Source organism: Lytechinus pictus, chromosome 7, assembly GCF_037042905.1.
Source record: "Lytechinus pictus isolate F3 Inbred chromosome 7, Lp3.0, whole genome shotgun sequence".
Lineage (NCBI taxonomy): Eukaryota > Metazoa > Echinodermata > Echinoidea > Temnopleuroida > Toxopneustidae > Lytechinus > Lytechinus pictus.
Window position 1 is genome coordinate 11870126 of NC_087251.1, and position 20970 is coordinate 11891095.

At 36.2% G+C, this 20970-nt stretch overlaps 2 protein-coding genes across 9 annotated transcripts in view; one reads left to right on the top strand and one right to left on the bottom strand.

Annotated features, from left to right (window-relative positions):
• LOC129264956 (cyclin-dependent kinase-like 1) overlaps nt 1-1194 on the bottom strand; it is a 29676-nt gene extending 28482 nt beyond the window's left edge. The window contains exon 1 of the mRNA XM_064101936.1: nt 1144-1194. The gene's annotated coding sequence lies outside the window, so the exon portion shown is untranslated. The remainder of the gene's footprint in view (nt 1-1143) is intronic.
• Nucleotides 1195-6778: 5584 nt separating this feature from the next.
• LOC129264955 (leucine-rich repeat-containing protein 9-like) overlaps nt 6779-20970 on the top strand; it is a 43768-nt gene continuing 29576 nt past the window's right edge. For 2 of the 8 annotated variants that reach the window (XM_054902924.2, XM_064101940.1), the window contains exons 1-10: nt 6832-6893; nt 11678-11840; nt 14137-14358; nt 14869-15009; nt 15514-15577; nt 17360-17430; nt 17753-17935; nt 18571-18726; nt 19900-20084; nt 20393-20524. In XM_054902924.2, the coding sequence (XP_054758899.2) occupies nt 11742-11840; nt 14137-14358; nt 14869-15009; nt 15514-15577; nt 17360-17430; nt 17753-17935; nt 18571-18726; nt 19900-20084; nt 20393-20524 (1253 nt within the window). In that variant the 5' untranslated portion in view covers nt 6832-6893; nt 11678-11741. Of the gene's footprint in view, nt 6943-11061; nt 11159-11677; nt 11841-14136; nt 14359-14868; nt 15010-15513; nt 15578-17359; nt 17431-17752; nt 17936-18570; nt 18727-19899; nt 20085-20392; nt 20525-20970 lie in introns of all 8 variants that reach the window. The other 6 variants (XM_054902925.2, XM_064101941.1, XM_054902923.2 and 3 more) reach the window with 5 other exon arrangements.

Sequence of the window (20970 nt, forward strand, 5' to 3'; positions counted from 1 at the left end):
GTAAATGGGGATTACAGTAAAATGTCAGAAATTGTTGAATAAATCCCCAGAAACGACGGTTATTCCTGTCTAGAATCTGATCTGCTCAATTTTCGGCGCTAATGCAGTTTCGCACCGGCCGATTACCAGCATAACTCATCACCAATACTTGTTCCCAAATGTCATGAAAAGTCTTTCAGTCACATTTCGAGGTCAATATACTCACCTCTTTTCCAAATATCGCGATCGGGAACGGCTGTATTTCAGCTTTGATCTCGATGTCGTGTTCGAATCCTCAGACATCACTTCGCCATGTTCGCGGATCACTTGGAATCGCCGTAATGTTGATAGATATGGACTGAAGTTAGCAACCAAATCATGCAAACATGTGGCGAACAAACTGCCAGCATGCTGCAGGCGAATCTTTTGGTCGCATAACTTCAGTCCATATCAACATTATTTACGGCGAATCCAACCGATCCGCGAAGTGATGTCTGAGGATTCGAACGACATCGAGATCAAAGCTGAAATACAGCCGTTCCCGATCGCGATATTTGGAAAAGAGGTGGGTATGTTGACCTCGAAATGTGACTTAGAGAATTGTCATGACATTTGGGAACAAGTATTGGTAATGGTGATGAGGTATGCTGGTAATCGGCCGGTGCGAAACTGCATTAGCACCCAATTTTCTGCACAAATGAGACGAAAACTGGGTAAAATTGATGAATATTTTCGCAGATACGATGCTTAGAAGATTAGGTGGTCGATATGGGGTAGTTCCAACCATATATGTCAAAATATTAATAAAACATCATCATGGAGTCCTCAACATCCCTCAGGCTCAAGACTAAGCCTAAGCCTAAGGTCATGCCAGCGGCGGCAGCGGCTAACCAAAGACCAACCAGCCACCGGCCACCGCGGGTCCAGGCTAGGCCTCTGCTCGGTCGTTACCCGCAGGCCGCAGAAGGCCCGGGCCACGGACATTCAACACACGTCATCGCAATCATTAATAAAATGATCAAAACAAATCACCGATTTCTAAGCCTATAAATTATCAAAGAGACAAACAAAAACCATTGGTTACCACTGACATAAATTTTCCTACCAGAATCTTAAAATGAACAGCTTTATGATAAAATACCAATGTTAACATATCTTTCTTACCTTCCTATTCCTACTTTTTCGTGAAATAATAACTGGTCGCCATTTGCACATATTTATACGGAACTATTTCACGCGGAAGCGATGTGTGTTGTTTTTGTTTGTAACCCATTACGTTTTGTATAATTTTGATATTTTTCATCTATAACATAAAAATTGAATTGAAATAATAAAGCTAGCTTAGTAATTACTTAACCCGTGTAGTCATAACAAAAACTTTTGAAAAATATTCATCGAAACGGGAAACCCCGCGGGAAACTACATTATTTACAGCGAACGATTTGTATTTCTAAATGGTAAGCAGGCGCTTCAGCGAGAGCCTCAGCGAAAATGATTCATATTATAATTAGGGTTGCTATGGTCACGGCTTTGTGTCTCCTAAACATCAATAAAAAGTTATTCAGGTCACGAGAAAAGAGATGGACTATTCAGACCAATAATGTTGAAGCACAGTCTATACCTAGAACAAAACGCGGATTGAATTCGAAATATTGCATGCCGCTGATAATCATCCTGACCTAAATAAATAATTTGCTCTGAATTGCCACTGAAATTTCTTGAAAGACCCATTCAGGACGATCCCGGGGAGATGGGAGGACGTCACTGTTAACCAGGAGCTGGACATAAAAGAACAGAAGATCCTGCGTCAAGAAACTGAACTTAATTCTACCTTATTCTTCCTTATTCTAATAATCTAGGTAGGGGGATGGCCTGTGTAATCATCCCCCAATAACTTGAGGTCGAACATTTATATTTTTAGTGATGAATCATAATGACAAGTTATATTAAATCATAATAATTGTTATCATCATTATTACTATCATTATCATCATTTTTATTATAATTATAATCATGATATCAATGATAATTATGATGATTATCACAATTATGTTAGCGAAGGTTATCGTATTTACGCATAATGACCATTGATATTGTTTTGCTCATAATTTTCTTATGTTAAATTTCTTTCGGACACTGTTAACAGATGCATGGAGAAGAGAGCGAAAAAGAAAATCCAGGATGAAATAGAATAACGTGTTCATGAACATGATAATGCTATTATACTTGCATTTTCTTTAAAATTTTCTCCTTCACGCAACCAATCGCATGTGGTGTGCCCCCTTTATTATTTTTATCATCATTTGAAATATCACTTCATTTTTTTTTTAGTTTTCCTTATTCAAGTTAAATAAGAGAAGAAAACAGAGGCGGCGGAACGTCAGGCTCATACAATGAAAGTGGAGGGGCACCTATTGTTTGGCAGACAAAAGGTGCCCCTCCACTTTCTTTGTCCGATCGTGATGTTCCGCCGCCTCTGGAAGAAAATACAAATGAAATGAGAATTGACATCTAAAAGAGTGTATTAATAGATATAGTCATAAAAACCGATGAAAGTCCTCAAAACGGTCCACTGAAAAGTTTTCAGGTCATTTTTTCAAAATTTTTAGCTCGCCCATCGCGCCCGCATTATTGATATAGGGCCTAAGTCTATACCTAGTCTTGTAGAAAAAAAACTAACAGCTAACATTATATACAATAAGTGAAATTTCGAAGAGTGCATGGTTAAAAGGGATATTATTAACAATGAAAACTGATAAGAGTCCTAATAATGCACTCATTTTCATGTCATTTTTTTTCTTCAAAATTTTGAGCTGGCGCTTCGCACTCGCATTATTTATTCAATTCAATTCAAAGTCTTTTTTATTCGCATAAATAAATGCACATACAAAGATTTAAAAAATATAATATTTTTCATTACGAATACATAACTAATAAGTGTTTAGTTTTGTAGAAAACAAGATAGTTATATACATCATATTTGAAATTTGGTCTTAAGAACTACCCGCCTCCCCCACTGCCAGACGTGGAGTTGGGAGGCCATGGATCCCCAAGAGAATTTCTCGACAAAGAAAGGAGAAAATAAAGAAATGAAAGTGAAAAGGGTGAAATAAGATATATATTTTAAAATATCATGCCAAAATCTATCTAAAAATTAAATTTTGTATTAAAATTGTCAATTTTTTTGCTCGCTCACATGCAGCCTTTTCGCTTGCAGCCTTTTTTTTTAATTATACATTTTGCCTTTTATACCATATCTGCCCCCCTAAATAATGTTAGACCCGTAATGCCACAGATGATACAGATCCCCCTTCAAACTAAGTGAAAAAAAATTCACAGATAACAATATTTGTGTCATTCGATCGCCCCAACAATGAAAATATTGGGGGGGGGGACCACTAGCGTACCTACGGGGGGGCAGAGGGGGCAGTCTGCCCCCCCTGACGAGCCACAACCCATGCAAAGGACGTATCCCTGCCCCCCCTGACGAGCTTGAAGACCTTTATTGCCCCCCCCCCCCTGACGAGCTTGAAGACCTTTTTTTTTTTTTTTTTGCTTGTCAAATTTTTTTCTGGTACGAAATCCTTCATTTGTGATTGAAGACCTTTTTTTTTTTTTTTTTTTTTTTTTTGCTTGTCAAATTTTTTGGCGGACGGTTTTGCCCCCCCCCCTGTGAAAAATCCCAGGTACGCCACTGGGGGGGACATATCGTTTTGCCCCCTCCCAATAATTCCGGATGTGCAAAAATAAAATAAGATTGTAATGTTGCACATAAATCGACAAGCAAGATTGAGATAGACAACTCCTTCTTTATTTAAAATCGTGCTCAAAATGACCACTTTTAAGATTGGAATATACAATTCTTCAGATCGAGCTTCGCGCTCACATCATTTCTCTAGCAAAAACCAATACTTTTCATGATTAAATAAATGAATAGAATGTCCCGTTTTCAGTTCTAAACCTCAAAAGAATTCCCGCTTCGATTTGCAATATAATCTTTTGTTGGATATAATTATACTTTGTTCTTTATCAAAAACGTCCATTAAACTGTCAATGTTTTTTAAATCGAAATATCAAAATTTTCAGCTCGCGTGCTTTGCGCTCGCATATCTTGTTCTTTTAGATACCCATCTTAATCATTGGTACCAAAAAATGCTTAGAATATAAAGCTTTCAGGTCAGAATATAAAGAAATTTCAGCTCGCTATCTGTGTAGTGAGATATGTATCCTCCTCTTTAGTTACTACAAACAATCCTAAATAGGTCCATTTTTTCCTGTTTTCGGGTCAGTATACGAAAAATTTCAGCTCGCGTTTCGCGCTCGCATTAATTTGTTGGTGAGATATGTATGTATATATATATATACATTATATTATATATATATATATATATGTCTATGTGTGCGTGTGTGTGTGTGTGGATGGGTGGGTGAGTTTGTTTGTTTTGTGTGATCACGCGCCTTTGGAACGTTGATTCATGATTTTGCCCCCCCCCCCCAATCTGAAAAATGGATCGACGCCCCTGTGTGCAAAATATTTTATTCTTTTGTTGAATCAAAGAAAACTTCAGATTTCTTTTGAGTTTTTCGGAAAATGTTAATATTATTCTCACTGTTTTATTTGTTACGCATATGTCAGTACCTATCATGTACAGGTAAGACCATAGAGATATTAATAGCTCCATGGGTAAGACAGTGCATAATTAATATTTGGATAAAAGAGAGTCTAAGATGAAAATGATATACCACTGAAAGTGGGACGATGGGGAGCGGACTTTCGAATCATCTAAAATCTATCGCCTTCGTACATATAGGTGGCGGAAGCGGGGGGGGGGGGCTCGTCCTCCCTAAATTTCAGGTGGGGGACAGTCCCCCCTAAAAAAGAAAGAGAGAGGAAGAAGAAAAAAGAAAGAAAGAAAGGAGAAAGGAAGGAATAAAGAAAGAAGAAAGAAAAAAGAAAAAAGAAAAGAGGAAAGGAAAAGGATAAACGATAACAAGTGTATAGGCCTACTGAACTGCTGAAACAAAAAATGTTACTTATAAAGAATAGCGAAAAATAACAATGTTTGCTATGGAAAATAGTACACAAGGTTTAAACTCGTTTCTACGATTTTGTTAATAAAAACAATTGACAAGCCCCCCCCCCCTCCCCCCCAAAAAACAGTTTTTTCGCACCAACATGAAGGAGGTTTAGATCAAATACCTCCATTATGTAATTCGGGAATTTGTTTGTTACCCTTCATAATGCAAATGTTATAAGAGAAATAACGAATAGTAGTGAAAAGACTGGAAACACAAAATAAAGAAAATGCGCGCAACTTTCCAAGCTCACTCTTTGCGCAAGGCTATATAAGCTCGCATTTCCTCATTTCCCACATTCAAATTCAATTCGGTTTATTGCATACAAATTTCGCAGAATATAGAAAAAATATATAAAATTAATAAATAGGCCTACTTGCGAATTAATAGAATAAGAAATATTAATATTATTATAGTGCACGATTAATTATTGCACTTTAGGTTTACATATATAGCTAGTACATCATTTAGTGATATTTAATTTTTTTTTATATAGATCTAAAAGAAAAAAAAAATGGTTATTGGTTGTTGCCTGGTATTATATCTTAACAAAAAATAATGCGATTAACTTGACGATTTTAGAATGTTGATTTCGAATAAATATTTTTTTTACGAAATACCCTCTGGAAATATCAGAATTCTGAAGCTGCCAGGGGCTTTGCTCCCTGGATCCCAACCGCCGCGGGTTTCGCGCTACGCGAAGAATAAAAAAAATTGGAAAAAAGGGAAGAGAAAAATTAGAGCAAGATAAAACAAAAAAGAAGAAATGTGAATAAAAGAAGGGGAATAATAGGAAAATAAAAAATCGGGTCCATAAAAATGAAAATTTTGCTTGCGCTTTGCGCTTGCATTCCCTGTACAAGAAAATAATCTGCTCACAAGGGTTAGGTCCATGGTTACATGGAGCTTTGAATATCCCATTTTAAAGTCAATAAGCACAAATCATTTTGCTCGCGAATCGAGTTTTCATTACTAAAAAATTACTGAATATAAAAAACGAATACGTATTCTCTTCATGAATTAGTGTTCCCTTTTTAATTCGGTATATCACTTATTTTCATCTCGCTCATTACTCTCGCATGAAATGTTTAGTTGGATATCCATGCTTTTCATGATTACCGAAAGTGCTTAGAATGTCTAATTTATATATATATATATATAACATCATAATTGATTTTTTTAATCACTAGCTCTCCTTTTCTTTGATTGATTTTCATCTAAATATTTTTTCTGTTCTCTCGTTAGGGTAAACTTCCTTAACTCTTTCTTTTGAAGGATGCTTTAAGTTTCCTCGCTCGCTACGCTCGCTGGTACGGTTTTAGCTGATTCGGAATCGAGATAACCAACAGATTTGGCAAAATATAATTATGACCAAAACAGAAGAAAATAGAGGGGAGGCAGGGACCGTTGAAAGGTTTTGGAAGCGTTTAACTTTAGGGGCCGGGCTGACCGTGCAAAAAAACCCCCACAAATAGGCCTAATCACATTTTTAGGTCTTTAATGAAAAAAAGGGGTACTGAATTAAATGAACTTATGCCCCCATTAAGCCCCCACTCCCCCATTTCCGTGGTAGCTAAATCTTGGAAGAGAATGCACACAGGTATCTGGCAGAATCTGAGGATCTACTATTGCTTATTTTTGGTAAAAAGAGTGAAAAGTGTAAACTTTGTGAATAACCGGCTCTCCCTGTCGACTGTACAGGGATATATGGAATTAAAGCTTCACTCTGCTATAGTAACTGTGGCCATGTGATCACTATTAGCCAATCAGATTCGTCAGCTAATTGTCGTCGGATCAACTTGAAGAACTGGGGATATCGGAGGTCAGACGGAGCAGAGGTGAGAACACAACTAAATCTGACTTTTCAGAGTGATTGTTAATTCATATGTTAGTATTTTAACTTGTGTATATATGTATAAATGTTTCGCATATAGTTCATATTTTGGGGTAGAACATATTGTCTGGATAGGCGAGATAACTTCATGTAATTGAGCGCTTGAGGCCAGCGATACTGTCCACTTCCGTAGGCCGGTGGGCCTGGCGTCTATTGGACTCGTCGTTCGATGGGCCATCACGTAGCTGTCGCGATGTCGCCTGCCGGAGTCTCTGGATTCTGACTCTCACTTTGTCAGTGCGGCGTGGACGGTGGATAACTGAGTCGTGCATGGTTATTATGATTCAGACAGAAGTTGTTATTCTATGAAAATATAAAAAAAAACATGAATACTAAATGGAAGGCAAGATCCTAGATAGACAGCTGGCAGCCGTCTGTTTCGAGGAGTTAAATTAAAAAAAAAAAAGATTTCTTTTTTGTATGGCAGTAAATATCCTTAAAATCTGACATCATCAACGTGAAAAGCGACGTAAAATTACCCTTTGGGATAAGTTTCTTCAGGATGAAAATATTGCCAAAACTAAAAAAAGATCGGCAAATTTGTCAGCGTTAGCGCTCGTTCCGAAGAATTTTTATATTCTCAACAAGCATCACGATATCATCCTTTTGCAAGCAGATATCATCAAAAATGTGAGTTCATTGTGGTACTGACTAATTCTATGGCATTTTGTCGTAAATTTGATATAAGTATCTCACCTTTTGAGCTTGAGTTTTTGTTTAAATCTCCTCAAAAACTTTTGTCCGCGAAGTTAGGTCACACATTTTCAGAACGGTTTTCCAGCACAGCGCGCATTCGTCGATCGGAATAGAATTTTGAGATCGCGACACCGGCGAAACCCCTTGACCTACTTCACATTTTTGCCAATGATTTTATAGTTTACGATCTTGCTGTCAATGTAACTATTTCTTAAATTGGTTTTGCATAAATTGTGAATATTTTGTGAACAAATCTAAGCCTGAAGAATATTTTTGAAAAGTCCGCGAAGTTTGGACACCCCATCATACTAGTTTTAAATTTTATTTCTCCTCGTACCGTACACAGATGACTCGCAATCGTGCAGCCGCCATTAGGGGTTAACAGTGCAAAATCTCCCCGACAGGGCTCATCAATTTTTGTCTTTATTTCATTAAAATATATAAGAACTGGACCAAAATAAAGATTGTTATTCTGTTTTGGCTTGAAATGCACCATATATATGCACCCTAATGGGGAAAGAAACAGTGACTTACTTCGGCTGTCGTGCAACCCTCACTTCCCTGGTTTATCCGAACTTTATACATAAACATATGGCCATTGAGTCCCTGTATAGATCGAGTTAGAACTTCGATCTCTGTAATTGGTGAGTGGAGCCAACGGAGTTCAGCGGAACAACCAATTAACAGAGAACGAAGCTTTTGGTCTAGATCCTAGAGTAAAAATCTCTCTAAGGAAATATGAAGTTGGACTAGATCTATGTCAAGGGTTTCACTGGTGGTATTGTGATCTAAAAATTCTGTGACTAACGTTAATATGGCGATTGACTACAATATCTTGTAAGTGCGCGTTCAGCTGAAAAAGTGCCATAAAAAAATGGGACCTTAAATTTGTGCATGATCGTTTTGCAAAGCTTTAGACAAGAATTCATGCAGAAAAGTATGGTAATTAGATTAGATTGAGGATAAAATGCCATAAGATTGGTTGGTGTTACATTTTACAATTTGTTTGAAGACCTCAAGTGATTTCTTGATGCTTGTTGAGAAGTTCATATTTTCTTGGAACAGACAAAAAAAAGGTATAAAAATCTGCCAATGTTTTGCCAATTATTTCACAAAATGCAAGAAAAAATGCTATAGGCCTACTGAATAATTTTTGGTTGCTTTTTCTGTTGGTAATGGCTAATGTCAGTTTTTAAAGATATTGATTAAATAATGAGATATCTGACCTTGCACAAAATAAGGTAACATGTGAATTAAGGTTAGGGGAGACCGGGGTTAGTTGGAACATGGGGTAAGTTGAAACATTGTAATTTTCTTTAACGTCTTTAAATAAATTTCTGCAATACTGCCCTCAAGTTATTGTCATTATCAAGAGCCATCCACCATATTACAGACAACACATGTGCAACAAGCCTGGTGAAGTTAGAAACAAATTTTTGTTTTTTGACCTTCTGAGTAATTTTTTTCTCGTTCAGAAATGTTTGATTATCTCAGAGAAGTTTATAGATCAAGTTGGCCAGTTTGGGGGTATACTATAATAGACACTTATACCAAGCTACAAAATGAGGTTATTAATATGCCATGGTGAAGTCCCTTTTTTGTGCTGTAAGCTTATAAATGTCAAATGGGCCTCCGGGGTTAGTTGGAACAAAGTTGAAGGGGCTAGTTGGAACATGTTCCAACTTACCCTAAACATCATAATCAAACATCATAATTTTTCAACCAAAAGTCATAAATGTATGATTTACTTTTGCTGGTTCAAATAGATTCATTTTATACTATTTATGATCGCAAAAGACTCCTGACAAAGTTCATCGGAAAAAACAAAGTTCGGAAAACAAAAATACTAATTAAAAAAAAAGATATTTGTTATAAATGTGAAAATTGATACTCTCACCAAAAATTAGCATACTACTAGCTTAATAAATAGAGTTAAAGGCAAAAACATAGCAAAAAAAGCAAATTTCTGAAAAATTTTATATGCTTATTTGCATAATTCATTATGAAAAAAATATAAACAATTAATTTTTGTCTTATAAATTTGATGCAGAAGTACATGAAATTGCTGAGAGTACACCTAATTGCATGTAAACTCAAATGCACCCAAATATGCGGAATTCTACTACACAGTCTGCTTGTGTGAGTGGCTGTATAATAGAAAGCATAAATTTCAATGAATCCACACTTTAATATTTTGAACTTGAATAAGATAAAGCAAATAGGCTAAAGGCGACCGCACACCTTACGACTGGTCTGTGACCCAATTTTGGAACAAATCGCATTTTGCTCATTTTTTGAAGATGTGAATGGAACATATCATTTTATTTGAGGTTAAAATTAATTGAAATAATAATATTATAACCATTTTGAAAGATTGCAAGCCCTTATTTTGGAGTAAAGTCCAAATTAGTTTCAAATCGTAGCCAATCGTACGACTGCTATGACGTCATTACGACTAGATATCAAATTCGCTTTTATTCTAAGAAGGATGATAGCATAGTCACAAATTTGATCATATGTATTCGTACGATGATTTAGAACATTTCACAGTAAGATATTCCAAGTCTAAATATTAGCATCAAATACTACTACATTTTATTCTAAAATCGGGTCGCAGACCAGTCGTAAGGTGTGCGGTCGCCTTAAACCATGTGATATTACAGTTTTAAGTAGTTTAAGTATAATTCTTAATTGACCATGTAGTGTTCCAACTTACCCCATACCATGTTCCAACTTACCCCGATATGGGGGTAAGTTGGAACGTTTGCGATGGTCTTGTTCAAGTTGGATTTTTTCAGTAACCATGATGGAGTTAAAAATTTTATGGGGTACATTTGAAGCCCTGAGATATATGCTTCAAGCTGATGTATCGATTGTTTCTCGAATAAAATCTATTTGGATTTTACAGCCATTTCTGTCAAAAATGTTCCAACTAACCCCGGTCTCCCCTACACCACCATACATGTACATACATTTTGTGTTATTATGGAATTTCTGTGACTTAACAACAGCTTCATGATTGGTTTCCTATTTAGATCTAAATTTACATGATTTAGATTGAACGCTACACCTCAATATACTTATTTATTGTATGATGGGGTTTCCAAACTTCAAACACATTGTAGAAATAGTCATCAGGATAAAATTCAATCACAAAATGTTTATGCTAAACAAATTCAAATATGAGATAAATGACAGTGCACGAAATATGGACACTTGGCAATACACAAGAGTGAACTCAATGACAAGTAATTTTCAGAGATAAAAATCAGATTTCAATTTTTCACTATGGCTTGTGGTATATCCGTTGCTGAATATGTAAGCAAATTGGAGTTCCTAACTTAGGTAAGGACCTAGTAAACTGGGGCAAATCTCTCTGAAAATAGATATCTTTTTATCAAACTTATTTATCACAGTCTCTGATATTGGAGAAGATCTCCCAAACAGGAAAGAGTATCTGACATTTGCTGCATGTGTGCTTCAGCCGATCTAGATCCTCTATACTGTCTTACAGTAAGTTAAGTTGCAATTTGATTCAATCAAGGATGATTAAGTAGAGGTGGTATAACAGCAAACAATTCTATTCGAACAACATTTGAAGCTTTTAGCAAGAAGTATGTCAGGCATGCACTTTGCTCAATCTTCCCTACAAATGGCTAGACAAAAGGCATCAAAGTCAACATTGCTGCTGGAGTTTCTGTTTTGAGTTCTTAGAAATGAATAGCTGCTTGAATAGATGTGTTGCCTCTTCGAACTCTATTCTTAAAAAATTTCTTGGTCAAATCTATCTCAATAATGAACAAGATCTATGGTCTATTAAAGCGAATTACACCTGAGAATGTATATTTTAATGAAATATAGATTTTACCCGTCAATGACAACATTTTAAATCTCAAGAGATTTCATCTTTTCAGTCTTGAGACTTTTCTTCAGGCTTGTAATAAATTGTTATCAATTGAATGAAATGGTTATTGTGTATCTATTATTTCATTTATCAAAAGATGCTCTGAACATTATTTTCTCCATTTACAGACAAAACTATGGAAATTGCCTGTGGATACCATTGTAAATGATGGACAACACAAAAGACTGAGTCATGTCTGATTCGGAAAACAAAAGCCCGGTGCCAGTCCCCATCACAAGGGTGGAACAGCTTCTTGGCAACAAAGAGGATGATGATATACTCAAAGAATTGGTACGTGTGTGTTCCTTGAGAAACAAACTCTTTATTCCCACCCCTCCCCATTTAAAAGTCTGCTTATCTTGAGATTTCATTTGAAATAAAGTTTTGTTAGTAATGGACTTAATCTAAGCAAACAAAATCCCTATAATATTGCTGCATCCTTGATGGCTCAGTCACTGAAAATCTACCATTATTTAATCCCAGAATTCTCTGCATGACTTGGGTGATTCAGAGCAGGGATAGTGCCATAATTAAATGTAATTTGATTTAATAATATGAGGAAAGGGTTTTATGTGTCTACGTCTTCAATTTGAATGAATTAGCTATACAGTGCGTCCCAGAAAAAACAAAACCGAGATTAAGCGATGATTTATCATAACTTGATCACAAATACAATAGACAAATGACCTACCAATATAAAGCTTAGAATCTCTTCTTTCATCTGATATTACTTAGATTATTCCTCATTCACGCATGAGTGAGCAAAAACAATTTGAAGGAAGGATACCAAAAACTCATTTGGCGGGGGGTATCTGAATTTCAAAAAGAAAATTATATGCCTAAAAAGTTCAATATCTGCTCTTTTATTTGATACCTTAATCACAAATAATGGTTAAGAAGTAAAAAAGTTATGTTCCCTCGAAACAATGCTTGTATTTCCATAATTTCAGTAAATAAACATGTTTTCACCGGTTTCCCACAGAAGCTATCGCATGGTTAACAAAAGTCTTAGTGCATGGCTGATCGTCAACAAAACGGAGTGTCGAGTGAGTTAGAACGCTAGCCTGTAAAAGCTCTTCATTTTATGAAATTATTGAAATTCAAGCCTTATTTCAAATAACCAGAACTTTGTTATTTCTTGACCATTTTCTGTACTTGAGGTATCAAATTAAAGAGCAGATATTGAACATTTTGAAAATGTGGCTTTCTCTTTGAAACCCAGATACAGCCTGCCAAATGACTTTTTTGTATCCCCTATTCAAATTGTTTTTGCTCACTCATGCGTGAATGAGAAATAATCTAAGTAATATCAGATGAAAGAGGAGATTCTAAGCTTTACAACGGTAGGTCATTTGTCTATTTTGTTTGTGATTAAGTTATGATAAATCATCGATAAATCTTGGTCTCGTTTTTTGTGGGGCGCACTGTATAAGGGTTCATGTCATGATTGCCTTTAATGTACCGTAAGTAACGGTCTATTAACCGCACCTTTTTCTCGGCGGGATAAAAGCAAAAGTCGGTGGTACGGTTTATCCACGGTAACGGGTCTGAGTCAGCCCGTCGTAACCCCTCCCGAAAACATGTAAGACGTCTGCCAGTTCACAACACATCGAGTGGCCGGGCGTAGCCGCCCAGGGCAATGTCGTTTAGAGGGGTATGAGCCACGGGTAATGAGAAGCGATTATTACGGTCTGAACGCACCCACCTTCATGACACTAATTTTGACTTTATTCTCGATTCAAAGCAGCGAAGTTCCCTGGCTAAGTTCAAAGAGACGCCAAGCATACTCGGTAATATTTTGTCACAGCTGAGCGAGCGCAAGATCGAGAGTTGAGTGAGCTGAGCTAGCTTGCGTTGTATTGTGGTCATAGTGCAACTTAAGCTGGCGCTATTCATTTTAACCCTCGATCCCCTCCAAAGTCCCATTTTGCGCCAGCTTATTTTTTCTTTCCCGTTTGCTTTTCATAAGATACCATGTACACCACGCACGAGAGAGACGGCGCGAAGCCGTAAAAACAACTGTAAAAAATGCAAATTTCTTTGTTTCTTGAACCTTCCTGTAATCCCGTATCCAAAATTCATGCTAAGACATCGAATGCTAGACAAATTCTGAAAGTGATTGTGAGTTTGTGATGCAAGAAATGTGAATGTTTCTTCCTCCTACGCCGGGAAAGACACAGATCATTATTTGATAAGATGTACTACTGGTACCGTATCGTAGTTTGCAATGTACAAGAACGGCAGTGCTGTGTGTGTGTACACTGTGACTGTGAGGTGAGTGAGTGTGTAAGTGGCCAATATTGTCGGGACCTTTCTTTCTTGCAAACATTTGTAGATGAATTGATCAAGAACAGCAGATTTCCGCATACCGGTAATCTCTTTGGATACTTTGAAATCTTTAACTTAGTTTTAGTTTTTGTTTCTTCGTACCTCAAATATAATGTGAGAAGAATTTTTTTTCTTTTTCTTTTAGTCCAAAGTTGGGGGTGCGGTTAATCCACTGGTGCGGTTTATAGCCCGTTACTTACGGTAAATCTTAAGTTTGTTGATTATTTTTCTGATTTGGAATTGCCGTTGATCCCTACAGTGTAGTGTGAATGGAATCAAGTACAGTAAACTTGGGAATGGGGGCGGAGACCATGTGGAACTTCTGGAGATCTTCTTTTCTGGATACCCTCGGATGTTGGGACTTAAGTTCTTTCCTAACGTCACCACCATCATCATAATGGGCCAGGATATAAGTTGCATAGATGGTCTGCAGTACTCATCCAAGCTTGAAGAACTCTGGGTATCAGAGTGCAAGCTCACTGTAAGTGGAACCTGGGTCCTGTTTGATAAAGCTTAGCAATGATTGTTGGACTGATATTTACATTTCATCGCATTTAATCTTCATGATTAATCACTAAACTTTATGTTCCAGAGCGCTGGTATGGTGTGAATTTAGTTGTAGGTTAACCAGTTGACCTTACATTATGCTTATTGGTGTTAAAAAATTTGGGGTGTCAGTGGGTTAAAGTATCATATTCACAGTGATGATTTTATAGGAAAAAAATTGATTGCTGTCCCCATTCTCTCACATAAATATACAACAGTTTGCTTTGTTTGATGCTGCAAAAACAATCACTCACTTCAAATCCACCAGTGGCCCTTGAACATCCCCTTGATCATGCATGGATAGCACTCACTTGCCTCCTCATAAAAGAATTATATTACAAATAACTTTAAATTTTAGCCAGAACAAACTTTCATTCTTATAATAACATATGTAACAGATTAGCTTACAAGTAATTGTTTTCTATTGCTTTTTATTGATAAACAGACGATTGGTGACTTGAAAGGATGCCCAAGACTGAAAAAGTTGTATCTTTACGACAATCAACTGCAGCACATTGAAAGTTTATCTCATCTCAAGCATCTCCAAGTCCTCTGGCTCAATCATAATAATATAGCAAACATTGAGGTAAGAAGCAAGAGATAGTTGAAGGGATTTTTTTTTTGTTGTTGCAAATTGGACTTTCTTAGCTCATCCCACTGCCCATCTTCAAATAAAAAATATTAGGTGACTCTCTCTGCTCATTTGAAGTAAATGGGTACTTGGTACTAATGGTAGGAAGACATTAATGATTATTATTACAGCCAAACTATAGACTTTGGAATGAAGTGTTAGAATCTGGTTTAAAAAGCTGTTAAATATTGATGGACCTATTTCTTGTATTACTTTTCACTGTTTGTTCATTGGGAGGGGGGAGGGGCGTGATGTGTAATTTTCAAAAAGTGTATGCTTTTATCTTCACTCTGTAAATTTTATTTCTTAAGATTTGTCTTGACATTCTTTTAGGTTGATTTATTTATTTTAAGTTTAATTGCTATTTACACCAGTCAATGTCTATGGATATGCATACACATTTCATAAGTATTCTCTTTATATAATAGTATCAAAGCAGTGCCATTATTTTCGTTCTAGGGCTTAAACGGTTTGACTGCTCTGTCAGAACTGAATCTTGCTGACAACAAGATTGAAAAGATTGGTAAGTTGAATGTTTTTTTTAAATCAATTCTTGTGTTTAACAAGTTACTTTCTTGGTATTTTAGTGCAAGATGTGTGTTTGTTTGAGTATAAAAACTTTCTCAGAGGAGTTATTAGTTTCAGTGTATTTAATCTTATGAGTTGTTAAAGGTTGATACTCATAATTGAAACATCATGCTAACCCCCTACTTCTCATCTCCCAAATTGATAACCAATCCACTGAACAGTGTATCCAGTAATTTGCTTCGCTTATTTTCACAATCATAGAATCAGTGAGTTGTATCACTCTTGTTGATACAGGAACACTTTGAAATTATTAGGTAGAATTGTAACTGCATATTTGCCTCAACTATTAATACAAATTTTCAATGAAACACAATTTTACCTCTGGAGGGAGATTGCTTTTTACTGTGGTTTCAATTCATTAAATTCTGAAACAGTCTTTAAATGCAGAGTGATCTTGAAGACTGCATTGCAAGGTTGTTATCTGGTTTGATCCGAGGCATTTTCTGGATTGCTTTGGGTGTTCAGAATAATCATGTGCTGGTCTGTTCAGGATCAGTCCAGTGTTGATCCGTAAAAAAAAATTAATGTGAAGAGGTTTTTGCAATGTATAGGTTTGGTGAGTTCTTCATATTTCTTTAAAATATTTGAATCAGATTAAATTGATATTAATCACATTCAATTTTTCTTGAACTCGGTATGTCCGACAAGTTCATAATATTTTTGTAAATCAATGAATCATATAAACTATTTCTTGATCTTCTAACCCAGTGTTTTTAAATCCATTTTTTGTCTCACCTGCATAGCAGAGTGAGACTATAGGCGCCGCTTTTCCGACGGCGGCGGCGGCGTCAACACCAAATCTTAACCTGAGGTTAAGTTTTTGAAATGACAGCATAACTTAGAAAGTATATGGACCTAGTTCATGAAACTTGGCCATAAGGTTAATCAAGTATTACTGAACATCCTGCCTGAGTTTCATGTCACATGACCAAGGTCAAAGGTCATTTAGGGTCAATGAACTTAGACCATGTTGGGGGAATCAACATCAAAATCTTAACCTAAGGTTAAGTTTTTGAAATGTCATCATAACTTAGAAAATATATGGACCTAGTTCATGAAACTTATACATAAGGTTAATCAAGTATCACTGAACATCCTGCATGAGTTTCACATCACATGACCAAGGTCAAAGGTCATTTAGGGTCAATGAACTTTGGCCGAATTGGGGGTATCTGTTGAATTACCATCATAACTTTGAAAGTTTATGGATCTGATTCATGAAACTTGGACATAATAGTAATCAAGTATTACTGAACATCCTGTGCAAGTTTCAGGTCACATGATCAAGGTCAAAGGTCATTTAGGGTCAATGAACTTTGGCCAAATTGGGGTATTTGTTGAATTACAGCCATAAATTTGAAAGTGTGTTGGTCTAGTTCATAAAACTTGGACATAATAGTAGTCAAGTATCACTGAACATCCTGTGCGAGTTTCAGGTCACATGATCAAGGTCAAAGGTCATGTAAGGTCAAAGAACTTTGGCCACGTTGGGGGTATTTGTTGAATTGCCATCATACTGTATCTCTATAAGTGTATTGGTCTAGTTCATAAAACGTGGAAATAAGAGTAACCGAGTATCACTGAACATCTTGTGCGAGTTATAGTAGTTTTCAAAATCAGCACTGCTGCTATATTGAATCGCGTGATGCAGGTGAGACGGCCAGAGGCATTCCACTTGTTTAAACTTTCCATCCTTTTCCTTTTATTTCCTCCATAGGTCATTCTCTAGATAATCATGACAAGCTGGAGAATCTCAACCTTTCTGGAAATAACATCTGCTCTTTCAAGGTAGGGTGAATATAGTTGGATTATTTGTAGCCTTTTCTAAACTTGCAAATTAAGAGGAAATTTGCTTCAAGTAGCCTCTTTATAGGGCTCCGCTTTGAAGATTACTTTGAAACAATAGCAATATTTGCCTACATGTACATCCACAACAGCTTAATTTCTTTTAAACTTCATAATATGATATAGATGCAATTTCTATCAGTCTGTATGATGGATAAATTACCATATTAGTTTTGATGTTTATGCTTTCCACATTTGATAAACCATGGGAAATGGTTCTTTAGTCACTCTATTAGTTATAACTGGTACTATCCTCATATTACAGGACATCACCCACCTGGTGAGGTTACCAAGGTTAAGAATACTTGGTCTAAAGGACCCACTCTATGCACCAAATCCTGTATGTTACCTGTGCAACTATTCCACCCATGTCCTCTATCACCTACCCTGGTTAGAGAGACTCGACACCTATGATGTCTGCAACAAGAGCCTCAGGGAAATGGCAGAGGTAAGTTTAAGCTTCATTATGTGGGTATGTTTCATGAAAATGCTACTTGTGACGTATCTAGGGGTGAGGGGGCAAGGAAGTGGGAACTTGCCCCTTTTCATAGGAAGGTGCTCCAAAATGGCCAAAATTAATGAAAATGTTAAAAAGGGGATAATTTGAAATATCCTGATAAGAAACCAAAGAACCTTTAGCGTGAAAGTTGGAAGGGGCACAATTTCAGTGTTTGCACTAGGTGCCGTCTTCCCTAGATACACCATTGCTTGTGCCCATGTGCTAGATTCTAATTTGCATTTTCCGCTCAGGAATAAAAATCAGGTATATGATAAGATGTTTGTCATTCTTGTCTAGTAGCACATCTAGATAGACTAGGTATAGTATACCACTTATAACAATATGAACAGATAAATCATACAAATATGCCATAATAAAATATGTTCACACATGGTCTTCCATGTATAATTTAGGCGATGACGTCACATGGTATGGAATATTGAATATAAATATGATGAATTTGCAGTGTTTATTTGCTGGATGTATAATGATAATTCTTCCTGGTGTACAACATTATTACAATTCTTATTATTTTGTGATGTACATTGATAAAGTTGGTTGTTCAATTTGACTTCTTATAACAGGCTACTGTAATGAAGAAGAAGATGTACTATAACATGAGAGTGAAGACCATGAAGAGGAATATGTCAGATATCTTGCGTCAGTTGTGTAAAGAGAAACGTGCTCTGACTAGAGGGACTAAGGATAGACTCAAAGCACTCAGCTTTGCCATCAAAGAGGTAGGCTTTTAATCTTCACATGTAAAGTCATAAATTGGGAACACATAGTATTATTAGTTACACCCTGCTTGTTCACGGAATACAGGAAATATCTACGTTCTGGTTCCATATTCCATGAGGCCAGATGCCAAATGATATATGGAACCAGAACGTAGATATTTCCCGTATTTCGTAAGAACAAGCAGGGTGTATTGATTTGATCTCTTTAAGTGTATCCTTATATTATTGCAGAATAGGGGAAATTAATAGATTAAAACTAAAAAAAAAAGCAAAACCCTGCATTTTTAAAGTGTTTTTGGAAAGAAAGTCATTCATGACATCACTATGATCACAGTAAAAAGAATGCGCATTTTGCCATTGACATTGATGCGCAATTACTAGTACGCAGCGCGATGCTTGAATACGCATGTAAGACGGGCTCATATTACGTGGTTGAAATCAGCACTAGGCATGCACGTAACAATGAAAACAAAATTAAAACAATAGTCACACACCAAACAGGTAATACAGGCTCATATTACCTATTTGGTCTTTGTGACCAAGTAAAATAGGTAAATACGGGTTTGTCTTACAAAGAAATCAACTAAACAGATTACATAATTCATGAGAAATATGTCCCACTAAGAGATAGGTGTAAATCCTATGGAGCTGGGATTTCTCTTTCATGTTAACTGCTAAGAAGAGTTGAGAGAAATTATTATCAGTAGTAAAATACCAAGTGAAACTATTTGTGGTAATCAGAATGGTTTTTGGAACGTTTTGACCAGCCTATGTAGGGTATCTAACACAAAGATTAATGATTGATCAAACAATTGATTTTTATCATTGAGTGCTAATTATAATCAATGCTAAGATCTTAATAAAAATAGACCTATGATCAATTGCAAAGTTTTGTGTCACAGGGTCTCTAATGATAGTTTGATCTGCAGTCTCATTTCCTCAAAATCTTTTAGTCATTGTTTGTTTTTGTTGTGGACTGGGGTTGAGACAGAGAGTTAATTTATGAAAAACCGATGGCAGATATAGGGTAATTGAACTTTATTCTTTTAACAACTAAAGGATAAAAAAATATCAAACTCAACCACTACAATAGGCTGCAACATCCAAACTGTATTTTCAGACACTGCATGCTTTATTTGATTTTTCTTGCAATGTACTTGATTTCTGCACCAGCTTGAGAGAGAGCTAGAAAGCAAGGCTAGTGGGGGAAGGATTGTGAGCAGACCGGTAGAAGATGATGTCGGGAGCGGTACAGAGAGTGATATACAGGAAGATAGCAGTAGTCTAGAGACCATAAGGAAAGCCAAACTAGCCCTAATGCGGAAAAGATATGAGAAATGCTGTCTGCTCTTTGAAGAGTAAGTGAAATTTTGTTTCAATTTAGTTAAATCCCTCAAAAACATTTATTGAAGAGACATGATAGAATGGTATGGGACATTATCAATCACTAATTATAAATAAGCAAAACAGCACAAACATGACTACAGTAGGTAAGAGTTTATTTTGCAGGCTGTAGAGTATGTATATAAAAATTTAAAAGGGGGCAAAGGGCGAAGGTCTGTTAACTAGCTTCAATTTTAATTAGCCTATTAAGGTAGATTAACTTCTAATTGTGATATATTTGAGTAATTCTTTTTACATCACTTTTTTTGGTGGATGATGACAGTGTTGAAAAGTATCACAATGAAGCCATCTTGAAGGTGAAGCATGCAACGGCTGGAGCAACCCAGAGACTGGTCACGGAGCTTGAGACTGGGGGTAACGTCAGGTTTGAAGATGGTAGTACGTCAGATATCTGGTAAGAATTCTAGAGAATAATAAAAAGCTTAAATACTGCTTTGCATTCTTTATAAGAAGTCTACAGGCACTGAGCGATAATAGATCATAATTACCTTGGTTCAACCTTAATTTCTTTCTTCATTACCAACCTGCCTATATACCCAAGTATTCAAATGGATCATCATTCCTGATGACGATTAGAACACGCTGGTCAAAACGTCGATAACAGTTCTTTTAAGAGCTATCAAACAATTAAGAAAGATAAACAAATGGTCCTTTTCAGGACTACATACATGATAGATTGATCAATATAATCTTATTTATTTGGTTGAAAGCCATAAATTGTATTTACAATATAATGAAACGTCCCCAGCAACCCTTTAACATTCCATTACATACATGGTGTTTACCACAAAATGTGCATTTCAAGGGATACACTCCTGTACAAACCTTTAGTGAAAGGCT